The following is a 25,852-nucleotide window of genomic DNA, read 5'->3' as shown; positions in this document are numbered from 1 at the left end:
GAGGTAGTCCACATCCTTGGCTCCCCAGCTCTGGGAAATAGCCAGAGGCGCCATCTCAGACACAGGAGATAGGTCCCCGCCACCTGACCCCAGTCTAGCAGTGCGCTACACCAAAGCAGCACTGACGCACCAGCAACTCTGTGAACTTTTCTCCCAGTGGTCGCGTCGCCCTGACCTATAGCATGCATTTGCGAGTGCAGCTTAGTCAGTGCTGTGGTGTTCTGGCCCCATCTCTTTGCTCTCTCGCCGCTCACTGCCTACCCAACCTGACTCTCCTCCAGACATCTCCAGCTTGCCACCTGTCCACCCTTGTCTCTGCCATCCACTGGCCCTCCACCCCTTCCTCTCTTCCTGGTGTTTATCTATGAGACACCAAGGCGCCAAGTACGTTTGTATTGTTTTTAATCCTTATGGCAAGTGAATCATAAAAACAATAGAATCATTTGAAGTAGCCAGTAGAGTCTTCACATAAACCAATGCAGACTCAGTCCTGCAACAAACATTTATGAAATTCCCATGAAATACCTGAAAGCACCACCAGAAACAGGAGGCCATAGCTCCTCCTTCTTGGAGCTGTGGGGAGTGGATGATGTACATGTGTGATATAATCTGAGTAGCAATGAATGCTATGAAGAAAACTAACTAAGGTGAGGATGCATTATTTAGCCTGAGATGAGAGCATGGTGTGATGGTTTGATGTGCTCTCTGGGACATCCTTATGAGGTTGTTATGCTTTTCAGCCCCATTTGTCAGATGAGAAACCTGAGGTCGGAGTGATTACAAGATCACACAGCTACCATTTGGCTGAGATGATTTCCCAGGGCACTCAGACGCCTCCATGTCCATACTCTTGATCTCATGGCTCACTTTAGGGAGAAAATGAGGCCTGCAGATGCTGGGGAAAAGGCAGGCTATGAGGCTCTTAACACAACAGAGGAGAGGTGGGGAGGCAAAGAGAGGCCATAGCTGTCCGGTGCTGTGCCTCTCCCAATGCGGGGAACGATGAATTGCTCTCAAGTTATAATTTGGAAGCGCTGAAGCCACACCGTAAGACTTGTGACAGGCATTGTTTCAGCATAGGGACCAGAGGCACAGTTCACTCCCTGAGAGGCTATGGATCAGCTTCAAGGCAGGGACAGCTGGAAAGGAGTGAAAAGTCAGCATGGATAATGAGTGTCTGGGTTTTAATACAGATAGGATGATAGTTGGTATGTTTAAGCCCCAGCTAGGAGGTGCTGCAACTCAGGCCCATGAATGCCATTTCAGAACCCAATGAGCACCCACCCACAGGTGGCCTGCCCCTGCCGAACTCCTCAGCGCTTGCTAAAATCCCGATACAAAATGCCAGCCTTGTGTGGTTTCATCAGACTTGGGTGGATACATTTGGGCTGTTTGCAACAACTGAGTTCTCTGTTGGAATGGCTGTTCCCTTTCTTGCAGACACAATCGAAGGGGCAACAGCACAACCCCTGTGGACCCTTAGGAATGTGAATCTGACCCTCTGTCACTGCTTTTCATTTCCAAGACCTCCACTCCCTTGTAAAACTCCCCTGGAATGCTGACTTGGCATGCAGATGGAGCCTTGAGGCTGGGGAACTGTGCACAAAAGTACAGTAGGGGGAGAGGTCTCATCAAAACTGAGCACTCCGCAAGGGGAGACTTTTTTTAACTCACAGAACTCACAGAATTAAATAACTTTAATCCTAAACTGAATCTTTGAAACTGATTAGTCCTAAAACTGTAATTATCTGGATCAAGGCTTGAAGACATGAGAAATGCAAGGACAGGAGCACTACAGCATTATTTTCCACTTATGGTTTTGGGTCTCTGGACCTGAACTGAAAGTGGCCCCAGCTCTCCATCAGAAACCCATGTGTGTGCCTGCTGGTCTGAGATTGGCACGCTGTCCAAACAGACAAGCCAAGTCTGCATTCAGCTACATGCCAAGCATCTCCTAAGAAGCTAATTACATCACAAATGCACTGCAATACTGAACCCTGTTCCAGGGACCTATAGTCATGGAAGGAAAGGCAATAAAATGGGTAATGCTAATACGATGGGGCATGTGCTGGTCTGTGTGTATGCAAAGTACTATGAGAATGGTTGGAAGGGATGGCAGGTACTTAGTGTCGGGCCGCATGCCAAGTCCCTTACCTGCATGAGGTTAGTGATTCATCGACGCCAAATAAGCTGTTTTTCTTGTTTGGAAGGTGAAGAAACTGGGGTTGAGAGGTCATACCTCATTGGGTCAAGGTCAATCTTGACTAAGCAACACAACCTGTCTATGAAACAGGAACTTTCTCTGCAGAGACAGGCTCATAATAATTTTAAGAGGGCAGAGAGAGCAGAAACCTCAAGGGAAACGGGAATGTGGAGCTGAGACTGAGAATCAAGGTGCCTCACAGTTTGCAGAAAACCGGACATGCGCAACAGCTGCTTCTCTTTATCTGTAAGATTCGTTTATTTAAAGCACAGAATTCCAGAAGAAGATGTAGAGATAAATCCATTCTTGCACGCCTCAAATGTCCATGATAGCCAGAACTGAACTGAGCCAAAGCCAGGATTCTTACGCGCCATCCAGGTCTCCAACATGGGTGGCAAGGGCCCATGCATTTGGGTCATCTTGTGCTATTTCCAAGGCACGTTAGCAGGGAGTTGGAATAGAAGTGGAGCAGCTGGTCTTGAACCAGTGATCATACAAGATGCCAACTTTGCAGGCTGCTATTTAAGCCACTGGACAACAAAGCCAGCCCCTAAATAAGTAATAGTTTTGAGGAACAACCTGTGCTCAGCGACAGAAAAGGTATGGATGATTCTGAAATAGAGTTGAGGGAAGGGTATGGGGAGGAAGACCAATTTGTAATTTTGAGTATTCAGGCTTTTCCTTTGACTTCGAACTATGATTTATTTTTAAAATATTTGTTATTTGAAAATCAACTACAGATAGGAAAAAACAGAGAGAGTGAAATAGGTATTTTCCATTTACTGGTTTAGGTACCGGTGACTTCAGTGGTCAAGGCTGTGGAGGTGAATCCATGAGCCTCATCTCCCACATGGGTGTCAGAGATCCAAGCTTTGTGGCTATCCTTGCTTTTCCCAAGCCATTAGCATGAAGCTGGATTAGAAACAACCAGTTTTCGATCCAGCATAAAAATGGGATGTCAGCATCGCGGGGTAGTGTTTTAACTCACTAGTCCAGTCCCTTCCAAATCCTTTCTAAAGGGGCATAAACTTCCATTTCAGTGACCACTGAACACCTTGGAAGGAATATCTTTGTACACCCGAGGAGAGTCTGCTGAAGTTCACCCACTCTGGGTTCAGATTACTTTTTCTTTTAAAGATTTATTTTATTTTTATTGGAAAGTCAGATATATAAAGAGGAGGAGAGACAGAAACATCTTCCTTCCGATGATTCACTCCTCAAGTGACCGCAACGGCCGGCGCTGTGTCAATCCGAAGCCTAGAGCCAGGAGCCAGGAGCTTCTTCTGGGTCTCCCATGCATGTGCAAGGTCCCAAGGTTTTGGGCTGTCCTCGATTGCTTTCCCAGTCCACAAGCAGGGACTGGATGGGAAGTGGAGCTGCCAGGATTTGAACCAGTGCCCATGTGGGATCCTGGCGCATTCAAGGCAAGGACTTTAGCCGCTAGGCCACGCTGCCTGGCCCCTGGATTACTTTTAAAATCAAACCCCTGTGTGTGTTTCTCTGGGAATGCTCATCTAAGCCAGAATTGTGCTGATAGGGAAACACAACGTGTCCTGACCTGTTCTGTCTTGATTGGCTTGAGTTTGGGGAGATCTGATCAATCATGGTGAAATCGTTTCAGAGGAACTCCTGATGTTTCATGCTTTTGAAAACAAAGGAGTGGTTGTAAAAGAATTGTCCATTTGAGATGCAGTTCTTACATGGCTGGAAGAGGGCACAACCCAGGTGTCCCACGTGAGTGGCTGAGACCCACGCACTTGATCCCTCACTGCTGCCTTAGCAGGAAATGCATCAGGAGACAGATGTGGGCGTTGAACCCAGACACTACAGCATGGAGTATGCGTGTTTGAAACTTTTTTTAAAAAAAGCTTTCCTTGTTTGCAGCTCATTTTTTCCCCCCTTTAACCATTTCAATAGGTTTTGAGGGGGAGAACAGAAAGCCATCTGAAAAGGAGAAATGGAGACAGCTTCTTTGTAGTAAGAACCAGGTGACCAGGTGTCTGTAGTTAATGGCTGGATTTTACCATGCACATGCAGACAACACTTAGACTACTTCAGGCCCCCAGTTTCAAGGCTCACACTTTGAGATCTAACATGGAAAAACTTCTAAATCTGGCCATCATGTTGGTGAATCTGTGATGGTGACATGTTATTTTGCGGGGAATGTCTTACTGATGTGATTTTAAAAGTATTGCAAATGAAATACTCCTCTGGCGGTTAGATTCCTTTCCCATAAAATGAAGATGTGGAATATAATCATGCATATCCTAATTACATTTATTAAATAATTGTCAGTGTTTTGTATTTTATTTTTTCCACATGATAAGTGCCATCAGAATCACTCATCAGGAGCTAATCAGGACAGCCAGGAGTTGAGCTCATGCCTGCTTGAATCAGAGCAATACACTAAACATGTTTCTTCTGTAGACTTTTTTAGAATACGTGATTAGTTTAGCTAGGTGTGCATTTTAAGGTCTTCAGGGAGCCTATTGGGATGGGGAATGTTACTGGGAACCACTGGATTAAACTTGATGTCTCTCTAACCGTATCATTTTAATACTCAAAACCCTAGCTCCAAGACTGCACTGTGTGCACTCCTGATTGCCAACGGGAAGAATGAATTCAGAAGTCGAATGTATGCAAAGATCTGTGCAAAAATGTGTGTATAGGAGAGAGTAAGGTTTATACTGAAAGGGTAAAGCCATTCAGTGATTGGAGCCATATTAATATATTTTTCCAAAGAAAAGGCAATTCAATAATTATTAACAAAACATTTGAGCAAGCCAACATCTACCAGCTTTAAAAATTATGAAAACATGTAACAAAAGAATAATTTTTCTTTCCATAATAATTTATCTGATCTCAAATCTCTATGTAGTATCTTCCTTAGTCCTAATGACATTCCTTAAAATTATCAGAGGGAAAAGATTGCACACAACTTCCTTTATTATTTCATCTTTCTCCAGAAAGTTCTTTTGTAACCATTGCAATAACATGAGAAAAATGGCATAAGTATGTTGAAAAAGAGAAAATGAATAAAATTATTAACAATTGGGAATGAGAGATTTCTTTGCATAGAAACTTTAAAAAAATTCTGGAAAATATTAACAAAAGTGTTCAGTGAAGTGTCTGAATTCCAAATAGAAATATGACGAAAAACATTGCATTAACCTTCCAGCAATACTAAAATACTCCGGTATCATTTCAGAAATAGTAAGCATCTGTACATAGAAAACTATGAAGTTCTGTTGAGATAAAAATAACTGTTTAAATAATTGGGCATATATGTCATAGCCCTGTATGGAAATAGTGTGTATTTTAAAGATGTCAGTTCTTCATAGCATATTTTATTTAATTAAATCTCTCTCCTAATTTTTTTAATTTAACAGTTAGCTTTAGGTTTACCTTGGATAATTATAAGCAATGTAATTGTGGAAGAACTATTATAAAATAACAATACAGAAGGCAAAACTAAATCTACCAGATACAAAACTCTGTTAGGAAGTTTCAGTAACTGAATTGGATATTGCACTGTCGTAAAAAAAGAGTAATACACTATGTAACAGAATAGCTTATTGAGACAAGATTTGAACGCATGCTGTTCCCCATGTTAAGGCAACTCCTCCCAACACACACACACATCCCCAGAACCAACTGATGCTCTTCATCCTTGAGCTTAGGTCTTTCTCTGGCATCTCACTTTCTCCCAGTTGACCCTGCACCATTTCCAGAAAGCATCAGTAACTGGATCGTGGGCAGATTTATTACAAAAACTAATGAAGAATTTCCACTTCATACTCAAAGGTGGACAATTCATACCAAGAGATTTGGGCAAAAGGAGATCTCAGTTGCTCAGCATTTCTGCTGCATAATGTTAAGCCCTTGGATCAGGAACTAAAGGAATTTTTGCCCATCATGAAAAGCACACATCTGAGAGAAATAACCTGCAGTATGACTGCCATGATTAGGATCCCAAGGAACTAACATACCGAAGCACTATGTGAAGTTCAATGAGGTGAAATCTATCACGTTTTTGTGCAAATCCCTGCTCTGTTGGTCCCACAAATTCAAGCAGGCAATGCATCAAGTCATTCACTGATTTGTGCCAGGTGATGAGTGAATGGTGGAAACCATTTGTTTTCCCTTCATTAAGGAGTTAATGGCACAAAGGACGGCTTTGTCAGAAGTCTCGAAGCACAGGAATGGGGTGCATCTTGGTCACTTGGTTCCTGTTGTTTCTCCAGGATCTAGCACTTAGTGCAGGTGTTGAGGCACTGAAAATTTGATAAATAGAAATGAAAGAAAAAATCTGCATTAGATTTTGGGGAAGATAAAATGTTGGCAGAGCTTCAGACCAGGTTGGCAAGTGTATTTCCCGTTTCAGAAGAACAGAATTGATTTATCAGGTTATATTATTGGGTAAAATCTTCCAGTTCCATGTCATTGCACGTAGAATAAAATAAGACAACATTGCCTTGGCTTAGAAAGTTCAGTATAATTTGTTCTTGCCTCTTTCTCTTACCTCCTTTCCGAGGCTGTAAACATCCAGTCTCATCATCCCCAAACTCATTTCTGTCTTGCACATTTGCCCTTACTGCTCCTTAGGTTTTGAACCATTCTGATTACAGCTTGTCATGTGACCTTTTCTGTCAAGATGGCTCCATCCTCAGCTCCTCCTTTGAACTTGTCTTTCATCCCACCATATTTTATCTTGTCTCCCCATTTGTCTGTTATTTATAGTACCAGGCACATCTGGACCATGGCAGGGATTCATAAGCAGATAAAAAATGAATTAACCATTGAAAACACAGGGGAGGCAATCAGGGAAGATATTTAAGTCAAAATGCTTTAATTGAGAAAAAATAAGTAAAAGGCATAATCTGATGAAAATGGTAACAGCTTACCAAGGTAAAGTTCACAACACTTGCCTTGAACCCCTGGAGACCAACAGGGATTCATCATGGCTCATTCCTACTGTTCTGGACATTTAGAATGGCTGTTTGCTATAAATAAAATGAACAGTACTGTTTCTTTTACTCGTAGGCTCCTCTTCGTTTGCATGGCAGCATAATGTATTCATTAATGTTTGGATACAACTGGGTTTCAAGTTCAAGGAATCCTCGTGTTCATTCTATACCTCAGTAAGAGAATTTCCATTTGAATTTCTAAGAGGACAGCAGCTTTATTAAAACTATATAAATTTCCCAGTTTCAACAAATGTGTTAGGGAGCTTAGAAATCATAGAGCAATCAATTATTTTAATATAACTAATATTGCCTCATTAAAAACATATCTGATACGGTTCTTTCTATTCATAGTTGAAAATAATTAGCTATGTAATAGCCAAGTGTTGAGCGGTACTAGCACATTATTATTTACAAGTCTTTCTCATTCAAATGAGATTTTCAACTCTGATTTTTTGAAGTTGTTTGTTTCTGAAACACAGAAATCAGCAACATTTATAATAGTAAATGATGTCCCCAAATCAAAAGATCCTACTAGACAATGGATTCTCAAAAAAGCTGAAGACCTTCAGAATTGCTTTTTGAACAGGGACTATATCAACAGTTTACCATCTAAATATGCAAATACATATATTGTCACAGATGAGCTGTGTAATGGAGACTAGCTTTCCAAGAAGTGGAGAGACATGGCATTATGCATTTCTACCCCCAAATGAAAGGAGCCAATGAAACTATTGAATATACTTTGACAATAGGATACTAGATTTTCTACCAATGCCATACCTAAAATGTCATAAGACACATAAACAGCAGAATGTTGGACTTGTGGCTGTTATTGAAAGAGTAACTATGCTATTCTAATAGTACAGGGGGAAATGGGGTGGGGGCGTTAAAGGGGGAACTCTGTGCCTGTGGAACCATATCATGAAAAACAAGCAAACAAAATAATAAAAAGTTTGCCTTCGCACCTTACAGATGTCCAGAGAATTAGAGGGTGTGAAGTTAAGGCAAAATTGCCTCACTGCTTTCTCAGAAAATTTGTGAATTTTCCCATTTTTTCACTACTTCACTGGGTTTACATTTTAGTCTTTTTATTATTTTAATGTGTGCCTTGACTGCTACCGTGATATTTCCCCATGTAGTTCCTTTCTGTGCATAAATTCTCTCCTGCTAATTACTTCTAAACATCCATAAGAACTTATGAAAAACATTTCACAAATACTAACAGATTTGAAATTCTCTAAAAAGGGAGAATGCATAAAAACTTTATCTTTTTTAGTGAGCCTTCAACTTGTAGTGGTTGTTTTCTAAATTGGGAGAAAAATCAGCCAATATGTCTGCAAATATCCTACAGATTTCCTAATATCTGAAATAATATCTCAAAAAATGAAGCAAGATGCCACCTTCATAGCTGAGACAATTAGCATAACGGAAGATTCTAGGGCCCAAAGATAGGTGAAAACAACACGGAAAAACCATGAAAACTTCCTACAGTATTTGAACACCAGTCTCCATAACTAAACAAATTTGTAGTTATTTCTGGTCTAATCATATTTATCTAAAAGGTAGGTTGCTATTTAAACATTCTTTGTACACATTTTGGCTCCTGAATAATTTAGTCTATGATTTTCTTTCATGAGCAAATAGATAAATAATATATAATGCATTCCACTCACCTATTACAGAAAGTCTTTCCATTGCTATATAGATTTCTATACTTATCAACACTTGATGCTTTGGCCTATATCTACTTTAAAAAGACATATTGTGTAATCTAGTCTTAATGTTACCCCCAAGAACATATGAAAGATATAATCCTTTTCATGTGAGCACAATGCAGATGTATGCATATCAATATTCCAATTATTTTAATTCTAGGGATTGGAGTATAAACTAAAGATATAAGTCAACATGTACATGTAGCAGTGTAAAGTCTGGATTTTAAATTGTTGTAAGTGATGAGTTAGGAAAACAATGAATCCAAATCTGAAATGCTTTCTCATTTAAAGTAATTTATCTTTAACTATGCTATGTAGCTTGCTAATTTACAACATTAAAAGAACATGTTAATCTTCTCAACACTTCAAAAATAACAAGATCATACATTGAATTTAGGAGTCACAAGATACCGGTAATGAGTTCATGGTCATAAATCCATTTTTTACAAATTGGGGCCAGTTTTGTGGCACCAAGGTGAAGCTGCCACTTGCAATGCTGGCATCCCTTATGGCTGCCAGTTTGAGTCATGGCTGTTCCACTTCCGATCCAGCTCTCTGCAAATGTGCTTGAGAAAGCATTAGAAAATGGCCCATGTGCTTGGGTACCTGCACCCACATAGGAAACACAGGCTCTCAGCTTTAGCCTGGCTTTGTACTGGCTGTTGTGGGCATTTATGAAGAAACTGCTGGCTGGAAGTCTCTCTCTCTCTCTCTCTCTCTCTCTCTCTCATATTATGGTTAAATATTTGTGACCTCTCCTGATAAAATCAACTTTGAAAGACAGAAACAAAATTTTGCCTTGAGTTTTCAGAGTTTTCCTTGGTGCTTTTCACCTGCTCCAGGCTCAGGGGAAGTCTCCTGAACAAATCAACGGATGCACATGGGTTTGACTCTGCAAATTTCTTGTATATGACATGTCTTACATGTGTACACCTCTGTGTGTTGAATACAGTGTATACATTACTTATGTTTTTGATTGCCAAACAGAAGCTCTTTAAAAATTTGTTTACTTGAAAGTCAGTCACAGAAAGAGGTAGAGAGAAAAAAGAGGGAGCACCGAGAGAAGGAAAATATGCCAGCTACTGTTTCACTCTCCAAATGACCATGATAGCCTCAACTGGGCAAGGACAAAGCCAAGAGCTTTGTCCAGGTCCCCCATGTGAGTGCAGAGGACCAAACACTTGAGCAGTCTTCTGCTGCTTTCCCAAGCATATTAGCAGGGAACTGGAAATAATGGAAGATTCGAATCGAGGCCATTTAGTACCCCAGGCAGTGGCTTTCCCAGATATGTAACAACGCCTGTCCCCAAACAGAAGCTCTTGGCAACTATGTTCTTCATGGGAAGCAGAATAATGGCCTCTCCAAAGATATCCAGGTCCTGGATCATACTGCCCATGATGGCACAAGGGCTTTGTGTATCTGATTAAGTTAAAGAATTTGAAATGAACTGGCTCTCTGGGATGCTTGTGTGGGAGCATAAGAGGTCAAAGTGCTGCCCGGGAGGCCCAACCTGCTCGTATTGGATTTGAAGATTGGGAAGGTACAAGGAGTTCTAGTGACTCTAGATGCTAAAAAAGGCAAGAAAACTGGTTCTTCCCCAGGGTTTCTGAAAGGATTCAGTCCTGCTGATACCATAGTTAACCCTGCAAAACTCTTGTCTGATTGTCCCAACTGTAACAAAATGCACTGTGTTTGTGACCATCTACAGCAGCCACAGGAAGTTAATATAGGCCTGTTGATCTCCTGCAGCTTCTAATACGGTTGTGTGGAGACATGTACATCTTTGCAGTTGAATCTTCCCATCTCTTCCTCTGTTTCCACATTCAGGTTCACTATTCCATGATAGAACCACACCAGTGAGGATTTCTCAGTTCACAAATGACTGCATCTTATCCAGACCAGTTTAAGCAAAAGCACCAAGAGGAGCACATTTTCTATAATGAGAACACTGAGGGATGGAGTTGGCTTCATATGTTTTATACTTCGTATGTTCTATACTCAGGCTTCTGAATTTCCATTTCCTCTTTCAGGAAAGAATTCTGATTGGCCCATCCTTGTAGCCTAGCTAGTAGAAAGGGTGCTGCAGATATCCGTTTGAATACTTAAAACATCCCAACACTTGATGTCTTAGAATGTGAATGATAGGTGAGTCTGCATTGTAGGCACAGTGTGCTGTGGGTGGCGTGTCTTTGCTCCATATAACACCAACTTGGAGCAACTCAGCTTGAGCTCAAGGATTCATTTTCAAGATGGTCTCACTCACACAAAGCTGACTCTGGCTGGAAGATTCAATCTCTTCTCCATGAGAACTCCTTACATGGGTACCCTGGGTTCCTCCCAGGATGACAATTGCACATCATTCATAGTAACTTGCTTCTTCTCAAGTTCAAAGTGGATCATTGTAGATCTTGTCATGTTCAGGTGTAACTGAAAGTCAACACAAGGTGTCTTGTTCTGATGTCTGTTAATTAAAGCAGATACAGTGTTTGTCCAGATGTAAAGAGAGAGAACCATATGCAAGGAGCGGATTGTACTGTCACGGGTCATTGGGAGACCAGCAGTTGCTTACACAGCGGAAGCTGGAGCTCTGTGCCTAGTCCCGAAGTACTACTGAAGAATCAGGGCCAAAAACACATCTCCAATACCTGTAACAATCATTTCTGAGAGTGCCAGAAATTATCCTGTAAAGGCAACTGTATTTCTCTTTAAGTGTGTTTGCACATTTTCTGAAGTTGGGGGAGCTACTCAAAAATTTATGTTTAAAGTTAAGGAATCCTAACCTTTTCACTGTTTTAGCTTTCTTACGCTGTGAGTGAAAATCATAATAGATAGCAAATAGTACTGTAAAGGAATGAAATTACGCAGCATTCGTGATGAATAAACAATTATGTGACTAATCCAGTGGTGGTTATTTTCCATAACCTACAGAATGTGACAATTCCTCAGATATTGTAGTGAAATATTTTCACCTTTCCTCCACATTTTTATGGTTTGTATTTATTATCAAAATTGCAGATTCTAAATTGTTAAATTGCCTGAGCTGATTTATGGTAATTAGCTTCAACTTAGAATATTTGAAATGCATTCAATTAATTTTATCTCTTTAGCAAGATACAATATGGTTTTAGCATTATAAATTTTCTTTATGATTTTAGCTATGCATATGTTTAAGAATATGGTGGACTCAAATTTCTCATTTGGATTTTGTATTCAGAGAATGAATATGTAGTATTGGAGATCAGACAGTATTTGGGAAATGTATGCATAAGAATTATTCAGATTGAAATCACCAAAGTTTTGGAATATTTAGCATACACTTGTTGATTGATTTTATCAGCAGCAAATATGAAGTGATAACAACGATATAAATTATTCAGACACTCATCACCCATATCAAGATCCTGTGAAGATCGTTTTAGTAAATAGTTTGGCAGAGTACTCTCTTTATATGTATTTTTTCCCAAGTTCATGTACAAAAGCTATGGATCCATATGAAGTAGATTAACACTGATTCTTTTAAAATGAAATTAAATATTTTAAAAACATGAAGTGTTGAATGGCTGATCTCCCTGACTGAAGCTCTTTTTGGTAGTTTAGCATTAATGTTATTTTTGTCTTTCAGGGGGCATTCTGTAGTGAAAGTGAGAGATTTACACAAAACCTTGGATAGCTTGAGAGGACTTTAAGACTTCGCCTTAAAATCTGCACATAGGCAAAATTCCTGATATGAGTTGGGATTTCCAGTGTAAGAGGATTTTAAAGCATTGCTGAAGCAAGGGCTTGTTGCAGGTTTCTAAACACTGTATCGGAAAGGCCCGACTGCTTTCACCGTCACTCGGACTAAAACGGGGCAGAACCAGGCAACCACATGGCATGAAAATTTAAACCAAGTAGAGGCGTCAAGTTCTCCTAAAGTGGGCCATTTATTCCAGGGAGATATTTTATCCAGCTCAAGGGCAGGTAGAATAATTAGTATTTGCATAGTCATGTTTTTCTGCATATGGAGATGCAATTACTTTTTAGAGATTTCATTAAAGCAATTAAAAAGATGGTGCTGGAGGAAGCAGCAGTTCTGATGTGAATAAAGGTGCATGTATGGGCCCCAATAGCCTCTGGAGGCATTCATCTTAACCCCTTTGGTCTCAAATCTATGCTTGTTAAGATTGTTCTGAAGTTCCAATGAGAAAATGTCCAAATATTTAACATACTACAGAGCTCTATGTCATTCAACTTTGCATTAAAATTGTTAGTGATAAAAATAAAGCATGATTGGCAAACTTGTTTGTAAATGACAGAGTGGTTGAATGCATGAAATATCAACGTGTCATGTTCTAGAAAATATGTTCACTTAAGAACTATCTGCAAGGTGCAGAGTAGCTAATATATTTCCCTCATTCTAAAGCTAATATATTTCCCTCATTTTCCTATTATTTAACTAACTAACTTCAACTGGATACACAATCTGGAGAAGTGACCATATGCTTGTGTGTGTGTGTGTGTGTGTGTGTGTGTGTGTGTTGGTTGCACCCAGAAGAAGTCATGCCTATTACCTCCATGAATTCTGTCTTGGGAGGTTTTATACCCAGTTAGTGTAGGTTTGGCAGTGCTGTGGGAAGGATGTGGGGAAGTTGGTATTTTGGTTAATGATTGCTTTCTCTGTTTCTCTCCCAGCTATCGGCAGAACCCTCATCCCCCGTTACTTTAGCACTGTGTTTGAAGGAGGGGTGACCGACCTGTATTACATCCTCAAGCATTCGAAAGAGTCATACCACAATTCATCCATCACAGTGGACTGCGACCAGTGTGCCATGGTCACTCAGCATGGGAAGCCCATGTTTACCAAGGTACAATACAGGAAACAGGCCTCACCGGGCACTTTATTCAGAGTGAAGTAATGGAGGATAATTATCATTGTTTTTGGGAATTTTGAGATGATTTCTCATATCTTCAGCCACCCACTGTTAGGAACTTGATGGAATCTTGTTTTCAATAATGGCTAGCTAGACTCTCTTTGAACACAAACCTCAGATGTCTGCTGGTGACGTTGAGAACACAAATACCAAACAGGGGAGATCCTCAAAACTCAAGACAGGTTTCACCTTTAGTTACTGAAATGGAATTTCTCTTTGCTAGAATTGGGCCTCAACAGTTGAAAGAACATTCTCCAATTACTGTGCAGTCAGTATCTATGTTTTCTTAAAAAGGTTTTTTAAAAGCTATATTCAAATTTTGCCAAATGAGAGAATCTATTAACTGCAATACAATGATAATTGGTAAGATACATAACAACACTCCAAAAATATGAATGAAATTAAGTAATTCAGAGATGAGTTTGTTTCTCTGAATTCTTGGAAGTTTTACCATTGTTCGAGTAACACATCAAATAAGCAGCTCATATTGGGGTCACGATAGAACCCTAAAATGGTTCAAAGTGAGCAAGAAAATGGAAGAGTATTAGTCACTGGTAACTTAGTGTAACAAAATTCAAAGCCCTCACCAAGGTGTGTGAAACCAAACGCACAGGAGATAATTATTTCACCTCATTTTCTATGTATTTTACACCTATAACCATTGACAAACATGGAAAATTGACCAATATTCCCACCATGAAATGTTCTGGAACACTGCAAAATACCCTTGTTTTGTTCTCTCCCAAGAAGAGAAGTTGCTAAGCACAAACATCTGGTCATAGAATCTACGAACAAGTTTGTTTTGATGAATACTAGTCAGTTGCACTTTGACTATGACTTGGCATGAAAGTAATTTGCATTGTTAACTATTTTACTATCTTTTTTTTGGAACAAAACACACATTATGATCCTCCCTTACAGTCAACAAATTGGATTATCAATTGTTAAAAAAACTCCAAATGATAAAACTAAAGATGGGCTGTTACTGATGCAGCTAGGTTGTGAGAATGCAAACAAAATATTTGTTGTTCATTCATTGGTTTTTCTGGGTGCAATTTCTTCTTTGCCCATGCTGGTAGAGAAAGTCAAAGTCCAACGATCAGCTGTTATTGATTCTGTGGCATCTTGATTTCGCAGTGGATATTTTCACGGAGTACAGGGGTGCGGTTTTCTGTCTTTCAGTTTAAATGACTGGGCAGAGAGGAAACAAAGAAGCTGTATTGGAATGCAGAATCTGTGCTGGGAGGAGAGATGTTCTCTGTGGGAAAAAGGATGCCCTAAGTGATGCTGAATTTACCCTTACCCCCGTGTCATTCCAGAGATGCGGCACATCCACGCACTCTGGAATTCAGATGGAAACAGCGCTTATTTATTTGGCTTGCTACCAAGTCTGAGTACTGCTCAGAAAGCTTTTCTCAGTGCTTCATGATCGCTTTTTCTTTAAAAAAAAAAATGTATGCTTAATGTTACATTTAGCTAATTCAGGCAAACATACCAACCTCTTATGCTTTAAGGGGGAAAAAATCCATGATAATTAAATAAAGCTTTGTCATAATTAAGGAGCTACTTCCAAAGCCTGTAGCCACTGGAAAACAGACTGTACCTTGTAGGAGCCCTTTTATATATTTATTCTGGTTTTTTTATTTCTCAGATTCAGACATCTTCATAAATGAGCATAGCTCATTGCTTTAAAGGTATAGTGTTGAACATTCCAGGCTTGTTTTAAAAGAAAAAGAATCCCGATATTCTGATGAATGGATAAACTGTGGTTTTCACCCAAATTGAGCCAGGTTTGCCTGGGGTGCAGTATTTCCTTTCTGGGATTGCCCCTCACCCCTGTCTGAGAGTGACGCGGTTTGATCAGGCATCCAAGATACAGGACGCCAACCACAGCTCTCCCAGGCCCTGGATGAGTTATCCAGACCACCCACCTTACTCCACTCAATACTAATGTGTGTGCCCTTGCCATACTGCAAAGAAAATTGCCATTTTCTGAGGAATGTGTCTCAGTTATGTGGACCTGGCCAGATGTTAATTAAGTATAGTTATTTTTTAAAGAATTTGAAGGGGTTCTTTTTCTTTCAATCCTTTATTTTTTTGCTTCTTTGTAATTAGCGCACAACCCAAACTTGAGAAGAATCTCTATAATTTCTTTCTTGCTCTTATATTAATTTAAAATATCTCATCTTCCCATAAGAAGATATTGTGGATATTTAGAATGAAATAGAGAGTTTGTGAACTTTCAGTGTCACAAAAGAAAGAGTACAGAAGCCAAAGCTTATTATTGTTATTTTACTATTAATGCCTCAGCTCATGATGTGTAGGCAGCTTATCACATTGCTCTAATTTGTTTTACCAATAATCTCTCATTCCCCAAATAGTGTTTAACCCAGTGGTTCTGAGTTGCTTTCACAAAAATGTGGCCAACTGGTGAAACAAAACTCAGCTGCAATTCTAATCAACAATGATATTAAACATGGCGCAGGAGGAGAGGGAGCATCTTGTAATTTCCTGATTCCAGGAACATTATAGATCATGGATACATTTGTAATTAGAATTTTAAAACCTGTCATAAACCTTTCTTTCATGGCTTCAAATTTGGTCTCCAATAGAAAATGAGGCTCTATCATGGGACGAGCATACGCCAGTGATTTCAGAATCAAAGACGCCTGACTCATGCTCTGTGTGAGGGTGGGGGTGCTGCAGGATGCTGGGAGGAGCACTTCCACCATGACCTCCTTGGCATTATATAGAGGTCTTGTAGGACAACAGTTGCAACCATTACTGGACAATGTCACCACCTCTGTAAATTTTTGTTTTTATTTTTGTTTTTTCCTATTCATGAGTATTTATCATGAAATTCTTGACTATGAAGAAAAGTACTGGAGAGAAACTCAGGTCTTTAACAGCGAGTTCATCATTCCTAGCTTGGCCTCTGTGCCATGTCAGACTGGAGAATGCCTACCCTTCTCCCAGCTCTATAGAATTATAATATCAGTGGTCATATTGCTGGAATGTGTAATAAATACGAACACTTACATATTCTCTGTGTCCAAGTGAAACACAGTGAGCTTTGCACACCGGGGGATCAGAAAGCACCCTTCCAGGCACGCTGTTCAAAGCTGAGAAAGTGAATTGATGACTACCTGAAACTCAGTGGATTATACAGCTACATGCTCAATAATGCTTTACAATTAGCTGAAGAAAGAAAGGGGTTAAACAGCTACGGATAGTTTTAGAAATGTTCTTTTTTAGTTCTCTTGTTCCTGGCCTAGTCTCAAGCTAGCACGTGATCTGCTGAACGCCTGCCAGCCTCTTTCTTGTTGATCCTCTGGAGACCATCTGTGCTGGGGGCATTGATTAGAGTGTGTCTGCTGGGATTACATCTTTTCTGTTGCCATGCCAACTAATCAGCTGATTTTGGTTACCACAGAAACAAAATGTCAGAGCTCACAGTACGGTAACATGAATTCAGCACAACAGAAAATGTTTTCTTAATTGGAGACCCCTTTTGATTTTGGATTTCAAGTGAAAAAAAGCAGCTAAAAAAACAAGTTTAGATAAAAGCTACATTAATTGTATTGATTAAAAGGGATACACAGATTTTTTTTTTCTGAGAGAAGACATTAATTCCCCTCAATATGCTATGCCCATCTTTTTACCACTCATGAGCAAGAAATATAAATACATACATATGTTTTGTTATTCCATATATGTTACATGTATAATAAATCACAAAGCCTTCAGTTTCCCTTAACTTCCATCATAAAGGTAGGTGACGGAGAAGCTGCCTGGGGCCCGAGGACAAGGTGAAGATGTAATTACTTGAGAATGCCCAGTGATAACCAAGATTTCCCTCTTCCTTTCACTCCAAGAAGCCACTTAATTTTTCTTCAAGAAAGCACTCAACACACTCAACTCAGATTCAATCCTAAAGTTACCCATCTTGCATATGGTGTGCCCTTGGAAAAGCTGATCCCTTGGTTTTGTTTTACAAGGAGCTTGAGTTTTGTAATAACTCACCAACATGATAGTTAGATTCCAAGAAAGCCCCCTTTTAGGTGGGCAGAGCAGAAGTGACTTGACGGATGCTCCCTTCAGGAATGCTGGCAATGGCCGATCACCCTAACCTTGTCTCTGCACAGAAGGTCAGCACCTACCGTGATGAGTATCCTACCGTGATGAGTATCCCACACTACATGTCACATGTGCAAGCTGAAGAGCTGCTGCCTTCTCCATCCGCTGTGCCTCGGGTTTATAAAAGCCCAGTGCTATGTACCCTGGGGACCATTCCCCTCATGTGGCCACTCCGCCGTGTGGAAGTGGTCCCAGGCAGCTTTCCATCAGGGAGTATTCTGTCAGGCTTTCTCTGCTGACTAATACAACTTGTGTGAACTAAAAGCCTCTTTCTTTCATTCTCTGAACCGAACATTCCCCGACTAGTTTGCTCATTTAAAATGGAACGAAAAGCACAATTTCAGCTGAAATTTAAAGATGAACAACTGAGCAGTCCACCAGAAGGATAACATACTGGGCATTCACTTCTGAAATTGTTTTTCCGATGTTAGTTCATCAGACCCTCCACCTGCCCTGGATTCCACTTGCACCAACAGAAGGGATAAACGCCTGACATTAAACCCTGCTAATCTTGGCTTAAATACCAAAAATCCCTTCCCCTTAAATGGGGGAATTGTAGCATCCAAATATCCCCATTCTGCATTGTGAAGACATTTTGCTAATGATGGCTGGATGGCCATGCATACCTCCTTTTTGTGAAAGCAGGAGCTTCTGTCACAGGCATATCACAAGGAATTATGGGGCTTCTTCTCCATGCAACACTTTGAAAACATGGATATACTGACCCCACTGCTGCTAATGTTCTGTGGGGGTAATTTGGGACAGTTGTGTCCTCCTCATTTTTGTGCACTCTATTCTCTCAGCCAGGATGCCAGGAACAGATTCTGGAAGTGACTCAAGCAAAGTTTTCTAAGGTAGTGTGCCCAAATGTCCCAAATTCCCACAGATTCTGCTAATTGCATCTGAAACAGAAGTTATTCAGAACCTCAATAATTACTTTGCATTGTTTCCAACACCTTTTGTGAAATAAAGGTAGCAAACACCAACAGCCTCTTTCTCAAGTAGTAAGCTGTCAGCACTTGTTAGTAATTTTTCTGCATTGGTTTTTGGTCTATTTAAATATTCCATTTAGGTAGAGTACATAAAAACCACTATACCCCGTAGACCTGGTTGGTGTTCAGGAAATGGTGCTTTGTATTAAATTCACAACAAAATAAGTGAATATTAATACTTCATGCAAGTTTGACACTTTATGAACTTTAGTCTTAGAAATATTCATATTTCATATCAATTCATATTGATTCAGATGTGTTCATAAAGGTTTTGTTCATCTGCTTTTAGCTTAAGAGGTCTTCCCTCGGGCCCGGCGCGGTGGTGCAGTGGTTAAGGTCCTCGCCTTGCATGCCCGGGATCCCATATGGGCGCCGGTTCTAATCCCAGCGGCCCCTCTTCCCATCCAGCTCCCTGCCTGTGGCCTGGGAAAGCAGACGAGGAAAGCCCAAAGCTTTGGGACCCTGCACCCGCGTGGGAGACCCGGAAGAGGCTCCTGGCTTCGGATCGGCATAGCATTGACCATTGCGCTCACTTGGGGAGTGAATCATCGGAGGGAAGATCTTCCTCTGTCTCTCCTCTCTGTATATCCGCCTTTCCAATAAAAATAAAAAAATAAATCTTTAAAAAAAAAAAAAAAAAGAGGTCTTCCCTCCAAAGTTGCTTACTCAGAATCCCAATGTATTAGCAGAGAGAGAGACAGAGCTGCTCTGACTCAGGAAATGAATGAAGACTTCCTAGTGAAAGGAGCACCCCAGAAATGACTGGCATGCATCCAAGGGCACGCTCGGACATGTTTGGGTCTAGGGATTCATTTTTCCTCTGGTTGTGTTTCTTTTGTCTATAGGGCAATCATTTACTTTGATTCCATTTGTGACACACACAATACTGGACAATCTACATATATAATTTCATTTACTATATTTTCACAACAACCCCATCTGGGGATAGTTTCCTCAATGTATGAAGGAGAAAGCAGAAATTTGGAGAACCTAAATGACTCTAAAGAGAATCCACAGGATTCAAATCTAGAACTTTCTGATTCCCGAAGGTTCTATTCATTCTTTTGCAGTTTTCTTCTGGCAAATAAATGCAGGCGAAATAAGAAGCTGTTACGATTTAAACTGGGTCAACATGTTACTAACATGTCCTCTTACTCAGAAGATATGGGCTTACAGTCGTACGATTGCCTAGCATTTTCTTCCATCTCAAATTCATTAATAATGAAGAACCTGGCAAACAAAACAGAAACTATGCTGAAAATGACAAGAATATTGAAAGAAGATAAACATGCTATCTTGTCAGTGATTATTCCGTCAAGAAGGAGATCCTCCAAAATTCTTTCATTATGATATATTTTTTTTTTCTTAGAAGCATGGAGCACTCCAGTCCTTTGTGTAAACAGACTGTCTTTGGTGATGTGACAAGATCCAGGAATGCGCTCTCCAAATAAGCCTTTACACATGTCAGTAACTGATATCCACTGTCTTGGGCTATGCATTGCCTTCCAGAATTCCTTTGTGGAAATAAAAACATTTCCTGCTTATGTTTGTAGTAGTAATTCACACTTAAGTATGCATGCGTGATGGTACTAGTTACTGTTCTCCAAAGGACAATTTAGGTTAGAATGAGAACTCCAGCTCCCACGGTAAAGGAAGAGTGAACATGGAGAGGTAGGAAAGGAGACAGGACCATTTGGGGAAAGGAGGATACCCAGTGTGTGTCAGGGGTGGTTAACCAAAAACTCCTATCCCTGTGAATTTTGTTCCCTTCTTAAGAAATCTGGCAGAGTCAGAAGTAACTACTAGTTACAATACCTCATGACTGGGAGGCAGATGAACATTCAAATTCACTGATTCTAGAACAGATCCTTGTGCCTGTGTGCCATGGGTAAACCACTTGTGCCATGTGACTGGCAAGAACCACTGCCACCCGTGGTCAACAAAGGAGAGCAGGTGGATTGCTGATGTGTGCAATACAGAACGAGAAATATCTAACTAGTGAGTGTGCCTGTCTCTTCTAGGTATGTACCGAAGGCAGACTGATCTTGGAGTTCACCTTTGATGATCTCATGAGAATAAAAACGTGGCACTTCACCATTAGACAATACAGAGAGTTGGTCCCGCGGAGCATTCTAGCCATGCATGTGAGTAACTTCATTTCTATTTTAATTTCTTCCTCTCCCATTCCGTGTTACTCAATGGGAAAATTCCAGCACTCACACGCTGGCTCACTGTCAAAGAACTCTAGAATCCCTCCTCTTTAAGGAATTAACTCCACATACTAAGTATTACTCTAAGCCATTTTAAACCAGGGTTTTCTTAATCTTCTCCATCGTTCTGAGTTTGGTGCATGGGGAGACTGTTTTCGATACCTTGTTATGTTAAACTCCAAACTGAGGTTACCTCAATAAATAGTTTCTACTTTCCTTTAAATTCTGTTCAGTCATTATCAACTACAGCTCTGCCTGGACCCATAAACCTGTTACACATAAGGGGGTATGAAATAAAACAAAGAAGAAGAAAAACGGTTTCTCGTTTTGATTAGAACCACCTGCTGGGAGGTGGGGCCACTAGCCCTTCAGATCTGCCTTAGCAAGCACTGCTCCTTTCTAACCACATGCTGCCTTTGAAGTGGAATATTTGTGATTCTCTTGGCTTCGTTTGGTTATAAATCATATCACATTTATTGGTCAGCATTTAGGTAAAGGGTAGGTTCTATGCTAAACCAGAGATGTATTTAAGAGGTACAGAAAAAATAGATGCAGTGCCTTAAAAAGTCATCAGAGAGCAAGGACTTACATCCCTCCCATATCGCGAAAGCTATAACAACTTCTATGAAAAACCTTTGGAGAAAATCAAATCTGATGGGTCTGAAGACTAGGACTTTGAATAATTTAGGAAGAATAAAATGTCTATAGTTACCATTAATTGATTATTTAGTATGCAGGCCTTGGCCTAAATATTCTACACACATTATGGTGTTTAATCCTCAAGCCCCTTCCAGAAGTTACTGATTATTCCCTATAGGAGAAGGGAAGAAATAAGCTCAGGGAAGTTCAATCAATTGCCTAGTGCTTCTCAGCCCTAATGTGTTGAGTCAGGGTTTTGACCCAGCTTATTCTGATCCAGAAGCCTTGGTCTCCCAGCCCTCTCATGCCAGGCTGACTCCAAAGTTTGTCCTCCCCTCTCTCCTTGCAGCTGAGGAACCCAAGCTCTACTCTTCTCAAAGAACTCATGTTTTCTGTTGCGGTGCCCTTCTCTCCTGGTCCACTACTTCCAAAGGTCCATGCTACAAGTCATTCTTCATTTGAATCCCTTCTCCCACTCTCTTTGCTGGGGCATCTTCTTCATGACTACCAAAATAGCCTGAGGGGCAGCAGAGCCACAGCCCTAAAGGAAGGATAAATAGTGATGGTCCATGAAGCCCCTAGACTAGGGCTGGCCCATAGTGGGTCTTCTGCAGGCTTGATGATTGCCCAACAGCAGCAGCAACAGCATTTCCCTTTAGTTATTTTCATCCTGAAGTGCCATGCCTGCTTCATGGAGGATCAGCTTCACCTAGCACAAGAGATGAGGCTGAACCTACAGCCTCCATGTCAACACTACTCTTCTTTTAAGACAGTCACATAAAAATAATACCCTAGGCCGGTTTTCTCCCACACTTTATTATATGTGTATGCACATCCAATTGGTAGTATCATTGTGAAAATAAAGCAAGCACAGAAAAGATCTAGCTCTCATCAGTCCGAGTGCGATGGCCTCATGAATGCCAATGAGGAAACACGAGGCTATTGACTGAATGCATTAAGAAAGAGAAGCAGAAACAACCACAACCAAGAGACTCATCTTTAAATAGATCCAGAAAGAATTGGGGGGAGGAGGTTCTGACCAAACAGGCCATATGAAGTGGTCCTTGGTAATTTATATCTCTCTTTTGCACTGTGGTGGCATTTGGAAAAATCAATGCCTACACTTACAATCCTGCATGAAATCGGTGAGGACATGGATCTCCAGCCTGAGGCTCTTTGGGGAGGAGAATTCTCCCTTCCAAATGCAGTTCTCAACCCAAGGCTGTGAAAACAGCATCGCTTAACTTTGCAGGAAGAAAAGGCCCAGGCTGACACTGCCACCAAATCCACAAGCATGACCTGTTTGAGTACAGACCTGGTGCTGGGATTCTCCTGGCAGAACCAACTCACGCTCTGCCTAAAGAGGCAGGGCCAGGACCTTCCAAGAAGGAATTTATGTCATTTCTTCAAAGGACTGGAGGCACATCTAAGGAAGTTTGATCGTCCTGGTTAATTGATCCAAAAATATTCTTGAGCACTATATATTCACACCTTCAAGATGGTAATGAAATTTTCCCCACTAACCTGACCCTCCAGGAAAAACCAACTTCAAGATTGCATTTCCTAGCAGCTGAAATATATTCTTCAGATTCTCTTATAAGCATCTCATGGGAATAAAATAGCTTGATTTCCTCTTTTCTCTCTAGGCACAAGATCCTCAGGCCCTGGATCAACTTTCCAAAAACATCACCAGAATGGGGCTGACAAACTTCACCCTCAACTACCTCAGGGTAAGGTTGATTCAATCGTTCTCATTGCCTGGTGAGTAGGAAGAGTCCCTTTGAATATTTATATGCATCTGGAACCAAGGAGCTTAAATGAGGCAACACTCATAACTGCGCATTGCGTACTCATACATGCTGTAACACAAAGGTGTGAGTGTGGGTGTGGCTGTATATGTTTGTAGTCAGTGGACCCTGAGGGTTAATTAGCAAAGTGTCCAATTTGGAACTTTTCACGGTTGAGCTTCCTCTGTCCATTGATTGGACTCTTGGAATTAATTACAGGCTAGCCGTGCCCCGGTTTTTGTCCTTTGGTGCCATTACCCATGTGGCCATTTCAAGTTTCTAATGTACTTTTGCTGGGTTCACTGCCTCTGCATCTCCACCCAGAGACCTGCCTCGCTTAGAGACAGTGTGCCATCCTGAAAGAGGCTGCTGCTATAGAATGTCCTGCAGAAATTCCAGGAAGGACTGTTTCATAGATGTTTTCATGGCTACCACAGGTTCTCTGGGTAACATACAGCAGATTTTTCTGGTCTAGTTATAAATGTAGTATCTATTAAAATTAATGATTTGGACAACTTTTCCTTCCTATGGATACTCATAGCCTTTCTTTTTGCCCTAAAAGGGTAAATTCAATATGCCTGTGTGGGATTGTAGTCATAGAAGGTTACAAGTGGATGCTACGGCCTCATTCATAAAGCAAGAACTGTCCTCCAGAAGGCACGGCAAGTTCCTGACCACATACCTCACAATTCCTTCTCAGAGAGGCTGAATTCCTTGGTAGTACAGCAGGGTGCTTCTCTGGGTCCCCTCCATCCTAAAATTAATGCTATTGCTTCTCTATTCATAAATGTATCTAGCTTTTGTGAATTTTATTATGCTCTTAGTATCCTCTGTGTGTATCTGTTTTGTATTTGTTGAAATAGTGAAATGCTTTGTTTTCCCTGCTGTGAGTTGACAATGCTTTATACAGATTATTCCAACATTGTTGGACACTGAAAAGGCAAAGATAAAAAGGCGTTACCTGGCATCAAGAAATTGACCTCGAAGAGGTACAGACCCACAAAGAGAGTAAATTCTAGACAAAATGATCGATACTATGATGGACTTTTCCAGAAGAACTAGGTGATCAGAAAACAGATATTTTCGAGGAACCAGTCAGAGAAGGGCTGCACACACTGAGAGCAGCGGAGGAGGAAAGGTAACCCCACAGGCAGAAAGGCCTTTTCCACAGGAGAGAAAAGGAGCACAGATTAAGGAATGGAATTCTAACTAAACTGATGATCCCGAGGCAAGAAGCAGTGGTAAAAGAAAGACTTTCTTGGGAGCTGAACTGATTTAAAACTGACACTGGAAGGCCTTATCCTGCATGTGAGGAAAAGCCTCCCTCTACCTGTACCCTTGGTGCCCCAGAGTCAAATCCAGATCCAGCAAGAGCTGGAATCAACTGCACTGCCCACCAGCTCACCCCAATCCCACCCCCAGTTTGAAAGCCCTGACCCAGCAAGCAGCTCAGAAGGAAACCAAAGTTAGCCCAGGAGTGTGTGCCAACAGAATGAGTCTCTGAGGCTATGACTTCCCAAACCTCAAAATTTTGTACTTTGGCTAGCTCCCCAGAGGGACAGCTAGCTGAGAAGGATTGGGTAGCAAGGCCTGAGGTGTGAGGGCCTACCTATAAGAATCCAGAAGGCTGCTCAACATTACCGGAGCCGGAAGAGACTTCGTTGAGAATCCTTCCCAGGCAGATGAATGTCCATGTTCGTGTCTCATTGTGACCCTGTGTGGGAATCTGGGTCTTTGGAGTCTATCCCAGACTTGGTCATTGACCCTCTGGCAAGAATTTGGACTGTTGTTTCATTATAGCTTTTAGCTGTGTTTAACAGAGTGATAAATGTGAATTTCTTCTCTTTTCCAACTCATCCCTCTTATCATCTGTAGATGGTTGGCTCCCACCCTGTAGTCAGGGCTCACCAGGTTCCCATATCCTGCAGCTCTGTGACTTCAACACAGGAGTATTGAGAAGATGAGACCTGAGGGTTGAGGGGAGGTGGGCCATGCCTCCTCCTAACAGTGAACCAAGGAAGCTGTAATGGGTTGAGGCAATCTAGAGTCATGCTCCCAAGCTGCCCCTTAATGGTATGCTTGCTACAAGCCAATTCCTGTGCTATATTATCTCCTGAGTGAACAAAGCTCTCACTAGAGCCTCCTGCAGTGTTGTTGTTCCATGAAAAAAATGATGTGCAGAAAAGTTCAACAAGTAATGTCCCAGCTTTACACACCAAAAGGCAGAACGTACACTTGCACTCAGGCAACCTTGCTTGAAACTGCTGAAAGTCACTGTAAAATTGAGCGACC

General features: G+C 41.0%; 1 protein-coding gene across 7 annotated transcripts in view; it reads left to right on the top strand.

The window, feature by feature from the left end:
- LDB2 (LIM domain binding 2) overlaps nt 1-25,852 on the top strand; it is a 333,309-nt gene that overhangs the window by 252,813 nt on the left and 54,644 nt on the right. For all 7 annotated transcript variants that reach the window (XM_040965820.1, XM_040965827.1, XM_040965821.1 and 4 more), the window contains exons 3-5: nt 13,557-13,729; nt 20,946-21,068; nt 23,420-23,503. In XM_040965820.1, the coding sequence (XP_040821754.1) occupies nt 13,557-13,729; nt 20,946-21,068; nt 23,420-23,503 (380 nt within the window). The remainder of the gene's footprint in view (nt 1-13,556; nt 13,730-20,945; nt 21,069-23,419; nt 23,504-25,852) is intronic.

This window comes from Ochotona curzoniae, unplaced genomic scaffold, assembly GCF_017591425.1.
Source record: "Ochotona curzoniae isolate NIBS_2020 unplaced genomic scaffold, NIBS_Ocur_1.0 scaffold_4505, whole genome shotgun sequence".
Lineage (NCBI taxonomy): Eukaryota > Metazoa > Chordata > Mammalia > Lagomorpha > Ochotonidae > Ochotona > Ochotona curzoniae.
This window is presented reverse-complemented; position numbering and strand designations above follow the sequence as displayed.